The sequence below is a fragment of the Bos mutus genome, chromosome 23, assembly GCF_027580195.1.
Source record: "Bos mutus isolate GX-2022 chromosome 23, NWIPB_WYAK_1.1, whole genome shotgun sequence".
Classification (NCBI taxonomy): Eukaryota; Metazoa; Chordata; class Mammalia; order Artiodactyla; family Bovidae; genus Bos; species Bos mutus.
Window position 1 is genome coordinate 23,415,810 of NC_091639.1, and position 20,151 is coordinate 23,435,960.

At 53.8% G+C, this 20,151-nt stretch overlaps 3 protein-coding genes across 15 annotated transcripts; 1 reads left to right on the forward strand and 2 right to left on the reverse strand.

Moving 5' to 3' along the window:
• Positions 1-917: 917 nt before the first annotated feature.
• BAG6 (BAG cochaperone 6) lies at positions 918-12,136 on the reverse strand. Of its 11 annotated transcripts, none has more exons than XM_070361134.1 (26): positions 11,895-12,135; positions 11,102-11,222; positions 9,970-10,087; positions 9,660-9,856; positions 9,371-9,424; positions 9,132-9,206; positions 8,344-8,582; positions 7,691-7,820; positions 6,879-7,076; positions 6,416-6,668; positions 5,983-6,060; positions 5,764-5,871; positions 5,530-5,642; positions 5,333-5,420; positions 4,927-5,210; positions 3,910-4,207; positions 3,593-3,762; positions 3,354-3,407; positions 3,120-3,222; positions 2,905-3,029; positions 2,601-2,747; positions 2,439-2,498; positions 2,187-2,330; positions 1,996-2,103; positions 1,385-1,531; positions 918-1,099 (listed from the first exon to the last, which is right to left on the reverse strand). In XM_070361134.1, the coding sequence occupies exons 2-26, from the start codon at positions 11,207-11,209 to the stop codon at positions 1,004-1,006; spliced, it is 3,495 nt and encodes a 1,164-aa protein (XP_070217235.1). In that variant the 5' UTR covers positions 11,210-11,222; positions 11,895-12,135; the 3' UTR covers positions 918-1,003. The 11 variants fall into 11 exon arrangements, with proteins under 11 accessions (XP_070217235.1, XP_070217232.1, XP_070217233.1 ...); XM_070361131.1 differs by having other exon boundaries at positions 11,872-12,135; XM_070361132.1 differs by lacking the exon at positions 11,895-12,135 and adding an exon at positions 11,700-11,863.
• Positions 11,315-16,299, forward strand: APOM (apolipoprotein M). Of its 3 annotated transcripts, XM_070361147.1 has the most exons (7): positions 11,328-11,403; positions 14,252-14,390; positions 14,769-14,923; positions 15,211-15,284; positions 15,378-15,476; positions 15,674-15,772; positions 16,163-16,299. In XM_070361147.1, exons 2-7 carry the CDS (start codon positions 14,277-14,279, stop codon positions 16,186-16,188), a joined length of 567 nt encoding a protein of 188 aa, XP_070217248.1. In that variant the 5' UTR covers positions 11,328-11,403; positions 14,252-14,276; the 3' UTR covers positions 16,189-16,299. The 3 variants fall into 3 exon arrangements, with proteins under 3 accessions (XP_014336435.1, XP_070217248.1, XP_070217249.1); XM_014480949.2 differs by lacking the exon at positions 14,252-14,390 and having other exon boundaries at positions 11,315-11,403; XM_070361148.1 differs by lacking the exons at positions 11,328-11,403; positions 14,252-14,390 and adding an exon at positions 13,979-14,102.
• A 130-nt stretch (positions 16,300-16,429) lies between these two features.
• Positions 16,430-18,961, reverse strand: C23H6orf47 (chromosome 23 C6orf47 homolog). The gene is given in 2 exon segments (XM_005904190.3): positions 16,430-17,633; positions 17,635-18,961. Coding segments are annotated over 2 exon segments (891 nt in total). The 5' UTR covers positions 18,063-18,961; the 3' UTR covers positions 16,430-17,170.
• Positions 18,962-20,151: the final 1,190 nt, after the last annotated feature.

The following is a 20,151-nucleotide window of genomic DNA, read 5'->3' on the forward strand; positions in this document are numbered from 1 at the left end:
GTTGGTTGCAGTCTCTTATGTCATATTCAGTGCCCAAGTGATCTGTAGAGTGGTTTCAGTTAGGCAAATATTTGTTACTTTATCTCGGTGACCACTTTTAATCACCTCAAAACAAGTGTTATCTTAGAAGTTTCATGGGCCAGGAATTAGGTTTTGTTTTTTTGTGCCAGTGAGGTTGGTTTGTACCTGACAGCTGGGTCGGTCCTATAGAGCTTTGCTTGCATATATGGGGCCATGGTGGGACATCTGGATAGTAGAATGCCATTAGATTGTCAACCAGTGTCTTTACATGGCTTCTCCAGCAAGATATTCTGAGTCATCAGGCCTCTCACGTCCCTGAGCCAGCGTTCCAGAGGTCTTGGCAGACGCTGCAAAGGTTATGATTTGGCCCTAGGTTTCTGCCAGGTTTTGTTTGTCAGCACCAAGCTAGCTAAAGGAGGGGCATGACAACTGCTTCTAAAAAGAAATAGTGGACAGCCCATAGCCACACATCACTTTGGTCCTGTCTGCAAACCAGAAGTGTCTTTTTAGTCAGACTCTGATAGGAACAGTGGGTGAACAGTGGGCTCCTTGAACTGGGTAGACCAGTTCCACCATAGTCAAAGTTGGCTGAGTTACCCTGGTACCACTGCATGCTGGTAAAGCCAAGACTTATATAGGTCTGCAGCTACTTGGCAATTAAGTGGGGTTTTTTTACTGTTTTGAGAGTCCTATCCTAGCATGCACCTGAGCAGGTTTCTTTCATTGCTTTTGAAGCATTCCTTGAAAATGGCCAACTCTACAACAGGATACTGCTCATCTGTTCATGGTAAAATGTTAAAAGCTGTCTAGTATAGCTGGGTTGCTGGAAATTATGAAACCAACTTCATAGAAAATTAAAGCATTTAGACTAATTAATGACAATTTACAGACAGAGAGCCAGGAAAATCTGACTTTTTATTTCTTAAATACTGTAAAGGAAGAAGGGGGGGAAATGGTCCCCTGATGATGGAGGGCCATGGAGCTAGGGATCATCAGCAAAGGCCCTGTGGGCATTCGGGAAGCGCTGGGGGCTGTAGTTGGGGTCTTCCTGCAGTCGCTTTTGTATGTCAGCCCGGAGCTAGAGAAAGCAAAGGAGGTTGGAGTGGCACAGGCGCAGACCCTAAGACCCCAGCAAGCACATGAGCCATCCCTTAGGAGGTACCGTTTTCCCCACCAGCCGTATACTGTCCAGGAACCCAGTAATAGCATCACTGAGGCTTCCCAGACGCCTCCAGGAAAACATTGTAAAACCAAGTGGTAGTCCCAGACTCACCAGTTCACCTCTGAAGGGATCCAGGGAAGAGGGACCCTAGCCCAACCCCTCCCACTAGACCATCCCTATGCTGCTTCAAGGTGGGGGCACCTGCTGCCTGTAGCTCTCCTGAACCTCTGGTGCCTCCAGGTCCCGGCTCAGGCTCTCGGGGCTCGTCAGGGGCCGAGCTCCGGCTGCCTTAGCTGCCCGGCTCACGGCCTCTGAGAGAAGCAGCTGGGGGCCCTCACCCTGCATCGTCTGGGGGACAGGGGGTTGAGAGGGAAAAGAGGATCAAGGTCAGATCCAGTGCCACCACCCAGCTCACCCTCTGCATGAGTCAACCACTGAGCCTCCATGCTAGTGGAGAGAACAGAGACAGTCCGTGTGTAGTTTTGTCCGTCTCTGGCCAAAAATGGCATTTGAATGTGCTGGACTTGGTCTCCAAAGCAAGAGAGAGAGGATGGGTCAAGCCATCCAGCATTCTCACCTAGTCCACAAGAGGATGCCTGCCTTAAGAAAGATGTGCCCTAGTCAAACAGGGTTTGGGCAATTGTGGGGTGACAAGACTGCTGGCAAACAGCAATGCAAAGGTCCCAGAAGGGTTTCCTTGTCAATTAAACGAGGGGACTAAAAACCAGGATGAATTCCTGTCTCTAGTTTGATTCTAAGCACAACAGGGGAAATCGGATACAGAGGGATCCTCAGCAAAGAGGCAAACCAACCTTGCGTCTCTTGGCAGGCATACCACTGAGGTAGGCATCGCTCAGGGGGGGCTGCGGTTTCACTTTCCGCTGGCTCTGAATGTCCTGCTGGATAATAGGGACCCATTCCTGGGGAGGGAAGGATAATGAGAAAGTAGCAATCGCCACAGCCTTCAGCTGCCTTAACCCACCAATCCCCTCCTGACACTCACTGGGGGGACTGCAGCTGCCCAAGGTTCTGTCTCAGAGGAAGCTCCATCCTGTTCGTCTCGGGAGCCCCCCTCAGGAGCAGGAGGTGGGCCTCGGGACATGGCCTCTTCTGCTGTAGTTCCAGGGGCCGGGGAAGCATTCTCCCGCTGGGAGTCAGACAGTGGGAAGACCCAGGCTTCAGATTTCTCAGCCTCCAGCCCTTCCGCCCAGCCCTCCACTCCACGTTAGCTGGCTCCTCAACCTCTCCCTGGTACCTGAGGCTCAGGGGAAGTTCTCTCTGATCCCTGAACTTCCATTGGCTCCTCAGGAAGTGTCTGTGAGAGGGGGCAGAGAAGGAGACCACCACAAAAGGCCCTCTCAGATCTCTCTGGTTCCCTCAAGTCCCCTAAGCCCACAGCCCAAGAGGACCCTCTTACCTGAGGGGGATCCCCAACCCTGCGAACGTATCTGAGAATGGCATCAGGGCCTACAGGCATGTGTTCCAGTACCACCTGCAGCCTCAGTCCCATCATAGTGGTCAGCCAGCTCACCAAGGACGGATTCACTCCACGAGACATGCGACGCTGGGGGAAGAAAGCAGACTTGAAACACAAAACCCTCAACTGGCCTTTGAAAGGCACCAAAGCACAAAGGGGGGCAGTTTGGAGGAAAAAAAATTGCAGGATACCAAAACCTGAGAAAAAGCAAAAGGCTGGGGATCTGGGACTGAGTAATGCTTACAATTCGGCCATTGATGACAGCAGCAAGCTCCATCTGCTGTCCCCCCAAGCAGTGCAGGTTCAGGGCCAAGCATTCAAACAGGCCCTGGTTACACAGCTCCAGCAGTCGGGCCCCAAATCCACTGTCTGTGGGCAACACAGAAGGACAGAATGCTGGTACCTGGCAGCCCTGAGCATCCAACATGCCCCCTCACTCTGGCTCAGCCAGCCCCTGACCTGTGCAGTGCATCACATGAGCAGCAATGCTGTTAAATTGCTCTTGGAGAAATTCCAGGTTTGTTCGGATGATGTCCACACCTGGCTGAACTTGCACCAAAGACTGAGAGAGAAGACACAAGAAGACCCCCAAATCAGAAACCCAGACAGACTGGGAGTCAGGGAAGCAGCAGCTGGAACAACAGCCACCCTGACCACAGTCAGGAAAGGAGCGGCTGGAAAAGGGATACTCACAAAACTCTCCCGCACATATTCTTCAAGCCCCGTGATCAACGTGTGGGTTGCCGTCTGCGGGCGGGTGGAGATAGCACAGGTTAGAACAAACCCCACCCCTCAAGACATGTCCCCCTCCTCCCCTAGCAAGCCCAGAGCTTCGGCTGGGGCAGTCACAGCTTTAGGCAAGGCGTAAACGAAGTCAGAAATAAGTAACAAAAAGTGAGATGGAGAACTCTGGGCCCAAGGTCTTCATTTACCCGGATGTTACCAGGTGTGGGCTCCTGGCCACCCAGGTAGTGCTGGTGGAAGAAAGACCGCAGCTGGGGCTGGAGCCGCTGCAGGGGCTGGAAATGCCCGTGGAGCAGCATCACCACATCCACCATGGAAAAGTTCTGGCACAGAAGAGACAGCAGGGCCCCGAAGAATCCTAGAGACAAGGACTGAGGTCAGCAGTGGCCTTTACCACCTGGCCTGCCCTCCAGCCCATCAGCCTCATCCCACCATCAACAAAGGCCACCAACTCTCCCCTGGCTGCCCGATCCCTAGACAAGGCAGGACACCCTTATCTGCTCACCGAGAGCCCCATCGGCCCCGGGCTCAAAGATGTTGCTGGACCCACTGAGGCGCTGTATGAAAGCAGCGATGCTCTCACTGCTGCCAGCCCGGGCCCCCAGGGAGCCCAGCAGCGAGCTCAGCACACCCTGCACCACTGAGGTGAAGAACTCCAACGGCAGGCTTTCAGGACCCACGCTGCCAGGACTCCCGCTGCCACCAGAAGGGGACCCCGGTGGGGGTGCTGTCTGCTGCTCTGGGGCCGGAGGGGGCGGTGGGGGTGGAGGCGGCGGAGGAGGGGGAGCAGCTGTTTGTGTTGCCTGCACGAGAGAGAAGGAATAAAGAACAAAGAGTGAAATCAGAATGAGGACATAGAAAGGCATTATGCTTAGTTGCTCAGTCAGTCGTGTCCGACCCTGCAACCCCATCGACTGTAGCCTGCCAGGCTCCTCTGTCCAAGGGGATTCTCCAGGCAAGAATACTAGAGTGGATTGCCATGCCCTCCTCCAGCGGATCTTCCCAACCCAGGGATCGAACCCAGGTCTTCCGCACTGCAGGCAGATTCTTTATCAGCTGAGCCACCAGGGAAGCTCATGAATACTAAAGTGGGTAGCCTATCCCTTCTTCAGGGGATCTTCCTGACCCAGGAGTCGAACCGGGGTCTCCTGCATTGCAGGCAGATTCTTTACCAGCTGAGCTACCAGGGAAGCCCCAAAAATGGCCCTGGGGAGGCACAAATCCACAGGGGTCTGGAAGGTATGGCCCTCTGTTCCAGTCTTTGCGCCTTACAGCAGAATACACATGGCAGCTTCTCATAAGCTGAGTCAGGTTGAGCAGTTACCCTCTGAACGGGTTAGCTCATGAAAGCAGGGACACAATTACTGTGCTTCTCTCTCCCAGCCTGTTTTCCTCATCTACCAAATGGAGGGTGCTGAGACAATCAATTCCCAATGTTCCTTCCCAGTGGCAACAAGACACCCAGTACCTGGCTGGGCTCAGGAAGAGGAAGGCTGAAACGGAGAGTCAGCCAGCCACTCACCTGCAAGAAGTCCGTCATGCCCTGGAGAAAGGCGGGTACACCAGGCATCGCCACAGTAATGGTGGGAGAAGCCATACCAGGCCCTCCAGTTCCTGGCCCAGCAGGCCCCAGCAGGTTCCCCAGGAGCTGAGAGAACTGAAGATCAGAGGTGGAGGCTTGAGGGGGCGGAGGCTGGGCGGGCCCCCCGGGGGCAGGGCCAGCTGTGGTAGCCGTGTTGGTGGTGCCAGAACTGGCTGACGCAGTGGCAGGGGCTGGAGATGGAGCCATTCCTGGGGTCCCCTGAGCTACAGAGAACAAAAGAAGACAGCTGAAAGCTCAAGGAAAACAAGACCCCACAGCATCTCCATTCTGGTGGAGAGAACTGGGAAACTGCTTCCATCTGAGGTGGAGAAGGACACGGACTCACCCACAAGGACAGGCTGCATAAGAAGCTGCCCCACGAGGCCGCTCACCATCTGGGCTAAAGAGGCGTTGGTACCCAAACCAGCGCCCGGCTGAGGGGAGAGGACAAGAGCAGGCTTTCAGACTTGGCCTCTCCATGTCCCACCACAGGAGTTTCTCCCCACACTCTTCCCCGATGGGACTCCCCTACCCCTAACTCACCAGAGCCCCTGAGACTGGGGGCCCCCCAGGATGGGAAGGCCGAGCCTGTGGAGGGGTGGGCCGGGCAATCACCAGCCGGGTGGGAGCTGTCGGGAAGCCTGGCACCTGCTGTCCTGTGGGTGGCAGAGGGGAGAGACCGAAGAGGGCTGAGGGCCCAGTCCAAGCAGGCCAGCAGATGACACCCACCACCGTGGACCGGGGCCCCCTCCCAGGCTTCCCCTTTCAGGTTGTTACCTGCGGCCGCGGAGGCAACAGCTGCCACCATGGCCTCATGAGTGATCTGGTGGGCGACGGCGTGCATGAACTCAGGGGGCAGGGAGGGCAGCTGGATGAGGGTGGAGCCTGGGGGGTGGGTCTGATGTAACCTTGACCCTGGACCCCCTTCAACCCACCCACTCGGCCCTACCCCTTCTCTACCCAGAGCTCAGCCTGCTCTGATGCCCTCACTCTTACCCAGGGTCTGGCCATGACCAGGGGGTCCTAGGGGGCCAGTGGGAGCACTCGGAACTCCACCAGGCTGTGTGCCAGAATCTGGGCAAGGAGACAGAGACAGTGGCTCTGAGACAGGCAGGGCCAAGGTCTAACTGGATCCTCCCAAGATCAGCATGCTTCAGGCCTCCACTCTCCCGACCAGAAAAATGGCCTTTCACTCCATCCAGATGGGGAGGAGACGCTCCCTTCACCACGCACACAACTCTTTGGAGGACAGGCCGTTCTTCCTGCCCCTCCCCACACACGCCAACTTAAAGAGACTGTGCTCTGTGCCCTCAGCCACCACCACCAGCCCTAGCCTCTCCTTTCCCACCCTGGCATCCCTACATCTCAGCACCAACCCCAGACCCCTCCTTGCGCTGCTCTGCTCTGCCAGCGGCTGTTCCCAGCTCACCTTGGATGTTCATGTGCATCATGACCACGGGTTCCACGCTCTGGTGGGAAATCCGGATGACCCTCGGGTGGCTGGTGGTCGGTGGGGGAGCTGGCCCTGGTGGGGAAGCCCCCTCATTCGAAGACTCAACGGCGGTAGAAGAGGGGGCCACGGACGAGGCCTGCCCAGCACCAGCGGGAGGTGCCTCCGCACTTGGAGTCGGGGGGGGCCGTGTCCCATTCCCCGTCATGGTCACAGTGGTCCCCACATTGATCTGGACGACAGAGATGACGGGGCAAACGTGAGAAAAATACAAGAGCCTAACCCAGAGCACCCCATGATACACTTCTAAAGTCTCCTCCATCCTGGGTCACCATGTTTGCAAAGTCTGCTCCCCTCCCAACCTCCTTGGAGCCCAACAGCTACAATGGATCACTCCATCAACAGCCCCCCATCTGCCCGCATCCAGGCTCCCCTCATCCACCTGGATGGGGATGGCCGCCTGCTGGAGCACCATGGGGGTGGTGTAGTGAGACATGGGCCGGACCACGTGCAGATGACGAGGGGGCGCACAGGCCAGATTGCAACGCAGGTCGGATAGCGCCACAAAGGTGTTGCCCAGCAGCCGCAGGCTCTCCCCCACCAAGTTGATCAAGCGCTGGTCCTCCTCACGGCCCTCTTGCTGTACTCCCCGGGGCCAAACACAGAAAGGCAGAAAGCATTAGACTAGGATCCACCTTATTAAAAAGTAATGCCTTCTTGACATTATCACATCCTCTTTGTCTTTTGAAGAAGGAAATGGCAACCCACTCCAGTATTCTCTCCTGGAAAATCCCATGGACAGAGGACTCTGGCAAGCTACAGGCCACTGGGTTGCAAAAAGTTAGACACGACTGAGCAAGTGAGGCTATGTCTTCAGGTACATCCTCTGAAGCTTCTGTATACATCAAATCTTTGCAAGTAAGCTCTAGTTTATACACACAAATAGCTTCCTTTGATAATAAACCCTACAGTGAATCAGTAAGCTATCACCTGCTAATCTCCCTTACTTTATAAACTTCCTAAGTAACTCATTTAGGGATCATAAAAGTGTGAAGACAGTGAACACCATAAAGATGTCGAGGAGGAAAAGATCCCGCTTCCCTACCAAGGAGGAAACGATCACTTCCTTCCTAATCTAAAGAGAAGCAGCTCTGGAGAAGATGACATCTTTTGGGGCGCAGGGCAGGGGAAGTGATCTACAGTTCGCCCTGCTCCATCTGGGGGTGCTGGAGGTGAGGGGGTGGGTGGGCTCACATTGTTGTTATAGTCCGTGGTGGCAGCAGCGCCCAAAACCTCATAGTAGCGCTGCAGGAAGGGCTGGAGGCGGCTCTCAAGCCGCTGCAGCTCCTGAAGCACCTCGACGTACTCTGCAGGCGAAGGGTGGCTGTGGACAAAACCCAAAGCGGCCGTGAGCCAAGGCTTCCTTCAGATTCCTGCCCTTGCCACCCATGCCCCACTTCTCCTTGGCCTCCCAGAGCCCCAGCCCAACCCCCCTGACCCCCCCAAGGACTAACAGAACCTCTGTTCTTTAACCTCACCCAAGGGGGAAGGACAAGCAAAGACAAACTGCTTTCACCCTTCCCACCACACAATCCTGTACCTACAATGGCAAAACACTAACTCTTAAAAACCAGATGGGGCCTCTGGGTACTCAGGGGAGAGAATCTTGCCACCTCCGGGAGCACCATGTGGATTTCCTAACCCGAAGGAGGGCAGTGCCTCTGGCTCAGTGGCCAGTCTCAATCTCATTTACCTACTCCAGAGCCCCTCCCTGCCCCTCAACACTAACTCCACAAGCACCACCTCTGAACAATCTTCTCTCTCTCATCAGACCTTTTCCTGGTCCTTACACTTCACTTAGAATCCCCAACCCACCCCCACCCCAAAAGGTGCCCTCCCTCTCTCACTTGGGTGCATTTGTCTCTGGGGCAGATGCTGGGCCCGCTGGGGCTGGGCCAGAAGGGGTGAGCTCCGGGCTCTGGGCAGGGGCACGCTCCTCCACTTCTTCCGCCTCCATGGGCTCCCGAGGAGGCACTTCACTTTCAACCGGTTCTGACGTTTGGGAGGTCAAGGCCACTGGCTCCGGGGCAACCGTTGGCATCTGGGGTGGCGGCTGACTGTGCTGGGCTTGGGCCCCTCCTCGGCACTGAAGCGGGGGAAGAGTCAGGACAACAAAGGCAACGTGAGACTGCAGCAGATTACTCAGGTCAGAGCAGACTGAGTGGAGAAGGGGCACTAACTAGGCGCCCCGAAGGCAGGGCTCTGCATCTGAATCTCTGACTCCCTAAAACGTACACAAATTAGATCTGTGACAAACACCTATGATACTTACAAATAAACTATTAACAAAACTAGGGATTGCGGTTTCCTAACCTCCAAGAGAAAAGAAGGAAAGGACCCTGGCTGCAAATACAAACCAATGAAGCTAAGCCATCCCAGCATCAAATATGATAACCAAGGAACAGGAAGGCAAGGAATCCTTCTTTAATTGCAAAGAGAATCAGCAGGGACAGGACAGCCTCAAACGAAAGATACTTTTTCTGCCCAAAAGAAAAAACACTGCAGAAAAGAGATTAGATTAAGAGGGGAGAACCCAGTGGATGTGACCAATCATGCCCTCATCCCTAGGCTAAGACAAAAGGGGTAGGAAAGATGGAGTGAGACAGGCAGACAGTGGCCAGCCTTGCCCACTCACCTCCATCCGGGAGAGTAAGGTCTGTATATCCCTGATCATATGCTGAGCCATCACCAGCCGCACTCGGGGCTCACTCTATAATGAAAGAAGGAAAATCAGGGTAGGTTGGAGATAAAGCCACGAGCTCCATTACCTACTAAACCAGGACCCAGCCCCATCTCCTCAGCCAGACCCACCCCCCACTTCGTGGCCTCCTTCTCCCAGATCCCCTTCCTTGACCCTCCCAGGCCCCATGATACCTGAATCGGGGCCTGTTCCATGTTGATGTGAACATCCACAGCAGAGCCGTCACTCTGGGGAAAGGGTAAGGGAAGTTGTTCTGGGAGAAGCCAAATACTAAGGCCCCCACACTTCCAACTGATTTTCTGGAGCCCAACCCCTCTAGCTCCTCAAAGACAGAGGCCATTACCAGACCAGAGGGCCCACCAAAGCCCTTCTAAAGACTGACAACTCTCTTATGAACTCTTGGCTGCTACCACAACGAAAACTGCTCCCACAAAAACCCTCCCATGAGGAACACAAGCTTACGGGAAGATTGAAGGTTCCAACCATGACATAGCTGTTGGCATTCCGGTCATGAACAGAGGCCCCAGGCCCCCGAGTACCAGGCGTGGGTCCCCCACCATGGGTGGCTGAGGTGGACCCTGTTCCAGAAGATGCTCCAGAAGGGAGCTGAGTCTGAGGAGGAGCCCGTTCCACAAGGTGAATAACCTTTCCCCCAACATCTGCAGAAAAAAGATACACACCAAAATATCACATGATCGGGTAAACCCATAGCCTCAGCTCACTGCTCTGGACAGCAGCCTCAAGCTCTGCTCTGCCTCCCCCACCCTCTTACTGTATTCTTGGAGCTTCTTATCATCCTGCAGAACTCGTCCCTGGTAGATAAGCCGTTGTTTCTCAGACGGGATGCTAACAGAAGCAGCAATATGCTCCTTGAACTCCTTTACGTTCATCTATAGGGAAGAAGAAACATGACAAGGAATCAGGGAATGGAAGAAAAAGGACAGAAAAGGGACAGCTGACTTGTAAGGGGTAAAAACCACCCCATCCTAAAATTACTACCCATCTGTCTTAATTGTGAGGTAATTATTGAGCAAAACCCTGAACTAGGGCAACACTTGTCAAAATACATACAATAAACGTAAGGAACTTCAGGTATAGGCCCAGGAGAAAACTACAGGGCTGAAGAGCAAAAACACCAACTGACATTCTCTTCTCTCCTTCTCTGCCTGTCTCCAAAAGGAATGTGTGTGCCTAGAGATACCGGTGACCCCTCCACAAACACAAAATGATACAACACTGTAATCTTAAAAATAAAAGCAATGACAAAGAAGATGTGGTAGAGAACCAGGTTAAGGAAGGCAGACTCAAGCAAGAAGAAAAAGGGGCAAAATCAGAAAAATATTTTTCCTAACTAGACAACTGACTTGTGAGAAGTACCCAGCTGTTTACAAACACCTAACCACAAAAGCCTGCACAGTCTCATTAAATACACGTAACAATGTGTTAAAACTATGGATCAACCTCCTTATAATTTTGTCTACTAAGGATCTACCTACATTACGAGCATTATTGGATCCGACTTCTATCCTTCAAAAACACAGCATAGACCTCATCAGTTTTTAAGACACTCTTCTACTTTAGGTCCTAGTGTTCTGTTTGCCTTCCCAAAAGCAGGAGCCATATCTGTCCCTTTGGGCTGGGGCTCATCTATCATGTTGGCATAAAGATTCCTCCTTCTTTCTTTCCCTCTGCATTGAGTTTTATCGGGCGGAGGAAAGCAAAGAAAATCTACCTCACCCAACAAAAGCCAAAGAGAAAACATCAGAAAATGTTCTGGATACAACATGAACAAAAGAATCAATGAGAGAAAATTTGAAAACCATAATATCAGGCTCTTCTTTCAGTACAAAGAACCTGTAAGAGGAAGAGTTAATGAGTGTCTCCCAGAAGTACTGGGGTCTCACCTGGGCCCCCACAATAAAGGTCCGGGTTTGAGAGTCCAGGGTCTTCACCAGCACCTCCAGGCTGTCAGGTTCCTCCATAGTGGTACTGGTACTATCATTGGGCTCCATGGCCGACAGCTCTCTAAGGAAGAATGTTAGGAGAAGGCCCGCTGTCGCCTAGAGCAGATTTTTATATACCCGGAAGCCTCCCCTGCCCGAGACTCCGCCCCATACCTAAAGAGTTTCTCCCACACGAGCACACACACTCACACCCGCCCCCATCCCCCTTCTGACTCCGGGGCACGGGGAGAGAAACACAAAGGGTAAGAGATCGACGGCACGGGGAGCTGGAGGGCGGCAGGTGGGAGGGGCTCAACGACGCCAATCATGGTAAGGGAGGGCCAGTAGAGCTAGGAAGACGGGAAAGAAGGAAACACGAGACCGGTGTCATCACCGGTCACGGTAGGACAAGGGCTCGAGAAGTCGGCAAACCCCGGGGACAACCAAAGAGCGAGGGTCGCGCCAGACTCTGCGGAGAAAGTGGTTTCGCGCACGCGCGCCACGCCACGCCCATCGAACCCGCTTAAGTCACTAGAGACCCGAAATGACGAACACTCACGGGGGGCCAGATAGGCGAGCTGTCTCCCTCTTCCACGTACCCTCGGTGCTCTAGCAGATAGGCACAACTAACACACTCCAAACACATACACACATCCAAACACACACACACTCCAAACACACACACACACACACCCTACCACCCAGCTCCGCCCCCGACTTCCCCACAGTACCGTCACTTCCGGTCTCCCCCAACCTGCCACCGACGGCCACTTCCGTTTCCCCGATAGTCTTTGGGGATCGTGAGGCGGTACTTCCGGCTCCCCCCAGGCCCCAAAGCTTTACTTTTGTGGGGCTTTTCCAGAAAGTCCGCGGCCCCAAATAGTGAGTTCCTGGCGGCGAGACGGGCCGGGGCCGGCCTAGATGGGAGGGAGCCGAGCACCCCGAAGAGCCGCCGCCACCGCCGTCGCCCGGGGGACCGTACTGCGCCTGCGTGCGTCCTACTACGCATGCGTGCACACTTAGGCACCTCCCACCCCAGCTGGCGCTGTTCAGTTCTCCCCTGCGCGCGCTTAAGCAATAGGGGGTAGTGGTGGCCGCTGTAAGTGCCTGAAAAAACCTCTACGAGATGGGACTCTTCGACTGCCTCGAGAGGCTTTGAGCAGTTGTGTGGATCTTGGAGTCTGGAGACTGGGGATTGTGCCTCGCTAATCTATGCTGAAGTCTTGGTCGGCAGAGAATTTGAGGCGGCACTGTCCAGGCCACCTAGAATTCTGTCTTCTCTTACCATCGTCCTCGCTGAGCCACTCCTTCGGCGCCTCCGGAAGTCACCCTTTCCATAGGCGGTTGGAGGTGGTTCTCGAGCTGATTTACGTGCGGTGGCGTCGTTGGGCCTGACCTCGGTTTTGCCCGGTGGGCGTTTTGTGGCGCCATGTTCTTCCCCGGCGGTGTGCAGCCGAGGGGACACGCCATGTTTTGGAGAAGCCAAGGATTTAGGACTTTTCAGGACTTTTGTCTTAAAAAGGACGACTCCGAGTTTGGGAATTGGAAACAAATGGGGTCAGACTGGAATGAAACACAAGACCCTGGGGGATTGAGAGGGCCGCCTAAGGGCTTCTACAGGCGGAAGGTCCGGTAGAGGTACCGTCCCTCTGCCCTCTTCTCCCCCCGCCCCTCGGGCAAGGGCCTGGGCCCCGCAGTGCTGCCACTGCTCCGGCCAAACCCGTTGTTGCCGGTGTATCTGCCTCCGGTGCCTGTCCTTTCTGGGATTTGCAGCTTATACTTAAGTCCCTGTACTAAAAGTTTTAATAAGCATCTGTATAGTGAGCCCCTAGTTGGTGCCAACCAGTTTGCTGAGGGTTTCACATACTGTCACATTTAATAGCCTTTCAACATCTATTATATCCCTTTTATAGGTGAATGTAAGTGGCAGAACTGACAAATCCAGGCCTACCAGACTCCCTTGGGTCAAGCACTTCTATTTTACTGCCCTAATAGTTTGCATTTTAGTTTTTTTTTTAAATATAATGAACCCTCAGCTATTCATCACCCAGATTTTATTTTTTTAGCTAAATTGCAAGCCCAGAGCAAGCCTCACCTCTCAGAACAAATCTTTATGGCAGCCTGTGGGTTATAAATAATCCATAAAGGAAGTCCCATCTTCTTGGCACTACCCAATGACTGCCTCTTGACAATTCTTTGCCTACCTCCTATTACTTGAGAACATAATACCCACGAGAGACTAATAAGTGCTTTACATACATTACTTATTAATTATAGGGAATATTTACTTTGGATTTATGTGCAGGCCTTTGCTAAGGGCTTTATATGTCTTAGCTCTTTTAATCCTATAAGATTGATGATTTGCTCATTTTATACATGAGAAAACAGGCAAGATTAATAAAACTGTCCAAAGTAAGGGTTTGGACCCACCCTGCTTGACACCACTGTATATACTCTTTAACAACTAGATTCTGTAGCTTCTTGCAGTAAAAAACATTAAGCGAATGAACTCGTGTGTCAGCAGACTTTTCTGAAGGGTGTACATAGTTTCTCCAGTGAACAACTTCAGAGAGAAAGCCTCCCATCCACATACTTCAGCACCTGGTACATACCTGTTGTAAAGCACTTACCAGGTGGTATTGCAATGATTTGTTTACACAGCTAGTTCTCAGACTGATTGCTTCAAGGCCAGGGACTATGTCTTACTTTTATGTTCCCAAGGCTTAGCCAGTTCCTGACAAACAACTGGAACTCAAAAACAGTTTGCTCAGTGAGTGAGTGACTGGTAGAATCAATCCATCTCTCTTCAGTGCTGCACAGCACAGCAGATACCCCAGCTCAGATAGGGTTTGAAAGATCACCTGGAGGTCTCAGCTGTCTTAACTCCTGGGAGACCCTGGAGGTGCCAGGATGTACTGTAGAGTGGTTGCATTTCGAAGAGGGGGAGGAAGTCCTGAACACTGTAAGTAATCCATGGTTGGGTTGGAAAACAAGATTGAAGTTACTCATTAGCGGGTGAAAGGGTCAAGGGTCGAGGCAAGGGGGCTGGAAGCAGACTATACTGAGCAGCGAGTTGGGGACAGCAGTTAAGGCACCAGCCACTCCACGCAGAGCACCAGCTCCCTCCAGCCTGAAGATGTTCCACCACATTTGGGCAGCTCTTCTCTACCTCTGTGGCATTCTCCTTAACTCCATCTACCAGTGCCCTGAGCACAGCCAACTGACAACTGAAGGAGTGGATGGGAAAGAGGTATGCACTGAGCAGATGGGAAGCTGCTGAGTTGGGGGTGGGGGGCTCTGATGGACTAGGGTAAGAGGCCCAGCATGACCAGAAAGCCACACTGGAAGGAAGAAAGGGTGTGAGTGTTGTGATGATGAAAGCAATAAGTAAAAAATATATATAAGTACTATGGCCATCAATTTGAAGACATGTAGAACTGGAGAGTGGGGTTTACTGAAGAGGAGCAAAGAGGAAAAGTCATTTAATGACTCCTTGTCATGGATCCAGTCTTTAGCTGGAAAAAGGCAGCCAACACCCTCATTCCTAAGTATTGTCATTCTGACTGATGAAGAGGTTGGATTCTGTAGTGAGACCCACCTTCTTCTGCTCCCTTCCTTGTCTCTCCAGTTCCCAGAGCCCCACCTGGGCCAGTGGTACTTTATCGCAGGGGCAGCTCCCACCAAGGAGGAGTTGGCGACTTTTGACCCTGTGGACAACATTGTCTTCAACATGGCTGTGGGCTCTGCCCCCATGCAGCTCCAGCTTCGAGCGACCATCCGCACGTGAGTGGTGAGAAGGCAGAGGCACCAGTACGTGCGGTCTCTGCCTAAAGTGTGAGCACCCGCCCACAAAGAGCTGGGCTCTTTGGCATACCCATTATTCTTGGCCCACTTGAGTTCAATAGCTTTGTTAGTTTCCCTCTGGAGAGAGATGGATGGACCTAACCATCCCTTCGTAGCTTGAAACCCAAGGGGACCCAGGCTTCCAGAAAGAGTAAGATGGAATAGAGGCTGGTACTGAGTGGTTGAAGTGTCACTGTTTCTCCTCCTTGCCACCACCACTTCTGCAGGAAAAACGGGCTTTGCGTGCCCCGGAAATGGATCTACCACCTGTCTGATGGGAGCACAGATCTCAGAACCGAAGGTTGGTTTTCTCCAGCCCTCACTCTCCTTAGGCCCCCTGGGCTTGCTTGCTTCTGCATCTCTGTCCTCACACTTTCCCCCGCAACCGTGACAGGCCGCCCTGACATGAAGACCAAGCTCTTCTCCAGTGCATGCCCAGGTGGAATCATGCTGAAAGAGACAGGCCAGGGTTACCAGCGCTTCCTCCTCTACAGTGAGTGTGGGGAGGCCAGGCAAGATCTGGGGAAAAAGAGGGGAGGTGGGGAGATGGGGGTTGGGAGGAGGCAATAGAGTCCCTTTCTCTGGGTTCTGTGACATCATCCCAGGAAGGGCTGGCTGCTTCCCTGAGGTCCTCACCAAGGGATGTGCTGAGAAGCAGGGGCTTTGATGAGCCTGGCCCTCCCTTTCCAGATCGCTCACCCCACCCTCCTGAGAAGTGTGTGGAGGAATTCCAGTCCCTGACCTCCTGCCTGGACTTTAAGGCCTTCTTACTGACTCCCAGGAATCAAGGTGAGGGGGTAAAGTCTTATGGAAGACAACTAGGACTTACCAAGTCTTCTGTGAGAGCTGGATGAAAGGGACTCAAGTGATGTCACCAGGGGGCATGGCCAAAGGCTGACATCATCACACTGGCTATGTTGACACTTCCATTTGTGTCACAGACTAATGGTACCAGAGGGAGCCAGGATGGACTCTGGGCTATTGCAGTGGATAAAGGGGGCAGAAGGTCAGACAGGGGGCAGATTGTCAGAGGTCTGCAGGGAAAAAAAGACCTCAGAGACCCCTTCTCTGACATGGGGGCATGAGAGACTGCATTCTGCCTCATCCCATTGCCATGAGCCTTGCCTCTCTCCCTGGGTCTCCCTCCTGTCCAGCCTCCTTTCTCTCTCCTCCCACCAGACGCCTGTGAGCTGTCCAGTAACTGACCTGTGGCCTCACCTATGCCCCCCAGATGGATACAGTGGGAACTTGTATGGTGAGAGGAGAAGCTGGAGACTCCCAACTCTCTTTCAAAAGTAATAAAGATGATTTTCCAATCCTCGTCTCATTTAGGGGTTTGTATTCCAATATCAGTCCTGCTCCTCTCATTTCAGTCCTCCCCCTGAACCTTCTCCCACCTTAACCCCCAGATGGACGGCGTCAGGAAGGACACTGAACGGTGCTAACTCTCACTTTGTAGTGGTATATTTAGCATTTGGTGTGACACAGTTATTTATTGCTGAGTGAGCAAACCCAACCCCCTAGTGGGGTCTGCAAACTCTAGGGCTCCCCATGCTGCCTGTGAGCTGCCAGCCCCTCTGAGCTGGCCGTCCTGCCAACACTGCCTGCACCCAGCCCCACTCCCCCTGGCTCCTAGGAATCCTCAGGTCCTCCCTTCAGGCTCCCCATCACCTGTGGGAACCCCATCCAGACCCCTAATCCACCCACCTAGGAGTGTTGCTCTTCCCCAGATGGTGCAGATCCCAGGATCCAAGGGATCCCCCAAGTTTCTCAACCACCCTCTTACCCCACCCAGAGGTCTGTCTGTCCTGACTGGTTTTCTCCACCCCTGGAGAGTTTTAAAAGGTAGAGAGGACACTTCAGTCTTTATTCTCACCACCACACTTTTTTTTTTTTTTTTTTTTTTTTTTTAAAAAGTGGAGGTGGAAGAAAAAAAGTGGAAAAATGTAAAAGCAAAAATTAACAACAGCTGGTGAATTCAAGGGCGAGGCCCCCACTGTCCATAAACACAGACACCCTGAACAGCTCTCCTGTGTGTGGAGGCGGCTCTGTGCCCTCATACTCTGGGGTTTCTGCCCCATCCCTGAGGTCCCTGTGCTTACAATTTGGATCATACCTCCCACACTATCTTCATCCTTGCTCCCACCCCACTGAGGGTGGGACCCTGGGTCACACCATACCCCTTGGTCACAGCCCCTTGCCTGGGTCTCCCTTCTGCTCCTCCCCCTCCCTCCCTAACTTCTCACCCTCCAAGTCAGTGGCCTCCTCATCCCCACTGGGCTCCCGGAGGCTGACAGCCAGCACCAGGGCCTGTAGAAGACCAAAGAGGCAGGCAAAGTGCAGGGGGTGAGCGGTCAGTAGGCTCAGCACGGCATGGAGTCCATGCAGAGCAGCCAGAAAGGACAGCAGCCCATGCAGCCAGAGGCCCAGCGGTCCACGCAGGCCCAGCGCATCCAAGGCTGCCCGCAAGGGCCTTGAGCAGAGCCCCAGCAGGGCTGAGGCCAGCAGCTCCAGCAGGTGCAGGGTCAGGTTGGTGGAGATCTGCAGACACTCCTCTGGGTCACCCAGATACTGGTGGGGAGCCCCTGCTCCCCCAACTGTATCCCCCCGCAACCAGCCTAGCAGCTTCTGACGCCGGCCAGGCTTCTCCCGGGGCTTCAGCCACTGAGGGGCTCAATTCCTCTTCAGGGGACCATCCACGTTTCCCGGTGCCATCTGAGTCCACAGGATCCTGTCCTAGTTTGGGAATGGTCTCCCCAGCCTCTGGTCTCCCAGACTCTTGGGTGCTGGAAGCAGTCTTCTCCCACTTCAGAGAATCCATTCTTTTGTACCCCAATTGCTCAACTTGGGCCTCCCTGCTTGGTTCTGGAGCAGCCCCAGAGCTCCTCTGTGCACCTGAGTCCTGGGTCTTGGGAGACCCCAGATCTCCCATGGTTTCTGGGGCACTGTCCCAGTCACTCCCTGAATTCTCAGAGGAGCTGTCCATCCGTCTGGGTTCTGGGGTGGGCAGGTCAGGTCTTGTCGACTTCCGGCGGCCCCAGGGGCGAGGGAGCCAGCCACCAAGGCGTCGGAGGAACATGGCTGGGGTGTGCAATGAGCCCCCCAATTCTGGGGCTGCTTCCTGGCACGGCTTAGGCTCTTGGATGGGGGGACTGAGGATTTCCTCAGAAACCAGAGTGTGTTTAGGCTCAGAAGAACAGGTATCTGCTTGGAGAGTCCTACTCTGAACTCAGGAGTGGCTCTCCTCTTCCCAGGATGGTCATGCAGCCTGAAGCGGCTTGTTTCCGTTTCAGTTTTAAGGTAAAGAAAGGCACATTCAAATCCATTCACCACCACCCCACTACACACACACGATTCCAAAAGTCTACGAATCTGACAAAGCGTGGGACACCGTCACAGTGTCCTCCCTGTTTTCCAGGTTTCTTTCCCAGCAGGCAGCACCCCAAGTTTCACTCACCAAGGCCACGCCCCAAGGTGCCCCAGAAACTGGGGAGGCGGTTCTCCATCCAAAAAGGGAGGAAGGAAGGTGGCCACGGATCCTAGGTGCTCCCGACCTACCAGGAGAGTCCTAACTGCTGCCCTAAGGCAGCTCAGAAAGAAGTCTCCTGTTAAGTGAGTGGGGGGTGAGGTATCCGGCAAACTCCAGCCAGCAACGTTCCTGCTTTGATTCAGAGGGCTGTGATTCCTATAAAGTGGCCCCACTGGCACCCCAGCCCGCAGCTGAGATTCAGTCTTCGCAAGGTCAGGCCGGAGATGTCCTGGGAGATCCCGGGAGCGAGGCAAAGCGCGCGCCTGCCTGGGGAGCCTGGCGTCCAGGCGTCCAGGCGATGCAGCCCCTCCCGGGCCCAGCGTCGGGGCCTCGGCCTTGCGAAGCCGCCCGGAGCCGCAGAGCCCGGAAGCAGCCGTACCGGGACTAGAGGACAGGCGGAGGCGGAGCCCCAGCTCGCGGGGCGGACCCTGTCGATCGACCGCCCCCCACCCCCCGCCCCCGGCCCGAGCTGCCTGTGCGCGCCATCAGTGCGCACCCGGCCGTACCCAGGGGCGCACAGCCGAGGTCACAGCAGCCAAAAGCGTGAATGTAAGCCTAGCCTTTCATTTTCGTCGCCTAGAGACCCCCGACCGCCGGTATCCCCTTAAGCTCGCCCGCCCCCTTTAGTTCCCTTGAGTTCTTCCCTGCATCCCGCTCCACTCCTTTTTATAGTTCACGATTTCATGAAAGGCTTTTCCAGAAGAGAAAGCTGAGAGGCTTGGGGCTTAGGTAGCCCTTCCTTGCTCCTCCCTGCAGATTTTTACCTCTTGGATTTGACAACAGTGGGTACTTTATGTGCCTGGCACCTGGTATGAGGCAGGAGGAACAGGAGAGGAAGTGTGGGGAAGACAAGTGTAGACAAACAGGATGTGCTTCCTGCCCTTAGGAGTTTTCAGGTATCAAAATGAACCTTGGCTTAAAGTGTAGATTTGGGAGGCCAGAGTTCTGGTTCCAGCTCAGCTAACAGCCTACAGGCTGCATCATCTTTGGTCTTCCCATCACACTGCCTTCTTCCTGCAAGACCCCACCCATTATCATTTATGAGCCTTTCCAACTTCCCCATCACCATGCATTCTTTTTATCACATCTTGTCTCCTACAGGTGCGAGCAACCTGAAGATTGGGTATGTCTCATTCCCATTCATAGCACATAGTATACAAACTTGTGAAATCAGTGATTGAATTGGCTGGAATGGACAAAGGGTGCTTTCTGGGGGAGGTCAGACTTGCACAAAAGTTAGTCACTCAATCATGCCTGACTCTTTGTGACCCCATGAACATAGCCCACCAGGCTTCTCTGTCCATGGGGTTCTCTAGGCAAGAACATTGGATTGGGTTGCCATTTCCTTCTTGAGGGGATCTTCCAACCCAGGGATCAAACCTGGGTTTCTTGAATTGCTGGCAGACTCTTTACCATCTGAGCCACCAGGGAAGCCCTGCATAGACTTGCATGCTGCTACTGCCAAGTCGCTTCAGTCGTGTCCGACTCTGTGCAACCCCAGAGACGGCAGCCCACCAGGCTTCCCCTCCCTGGGATTCTCCAGGCAAGAACACTGGAGTGGGTTGCCATTTCCTTCTCCAATGCATGAAAGTGAAAAGTGAAAGTGAAGTTGCTCAGTCGTGCCCGACTCTAGCGACTC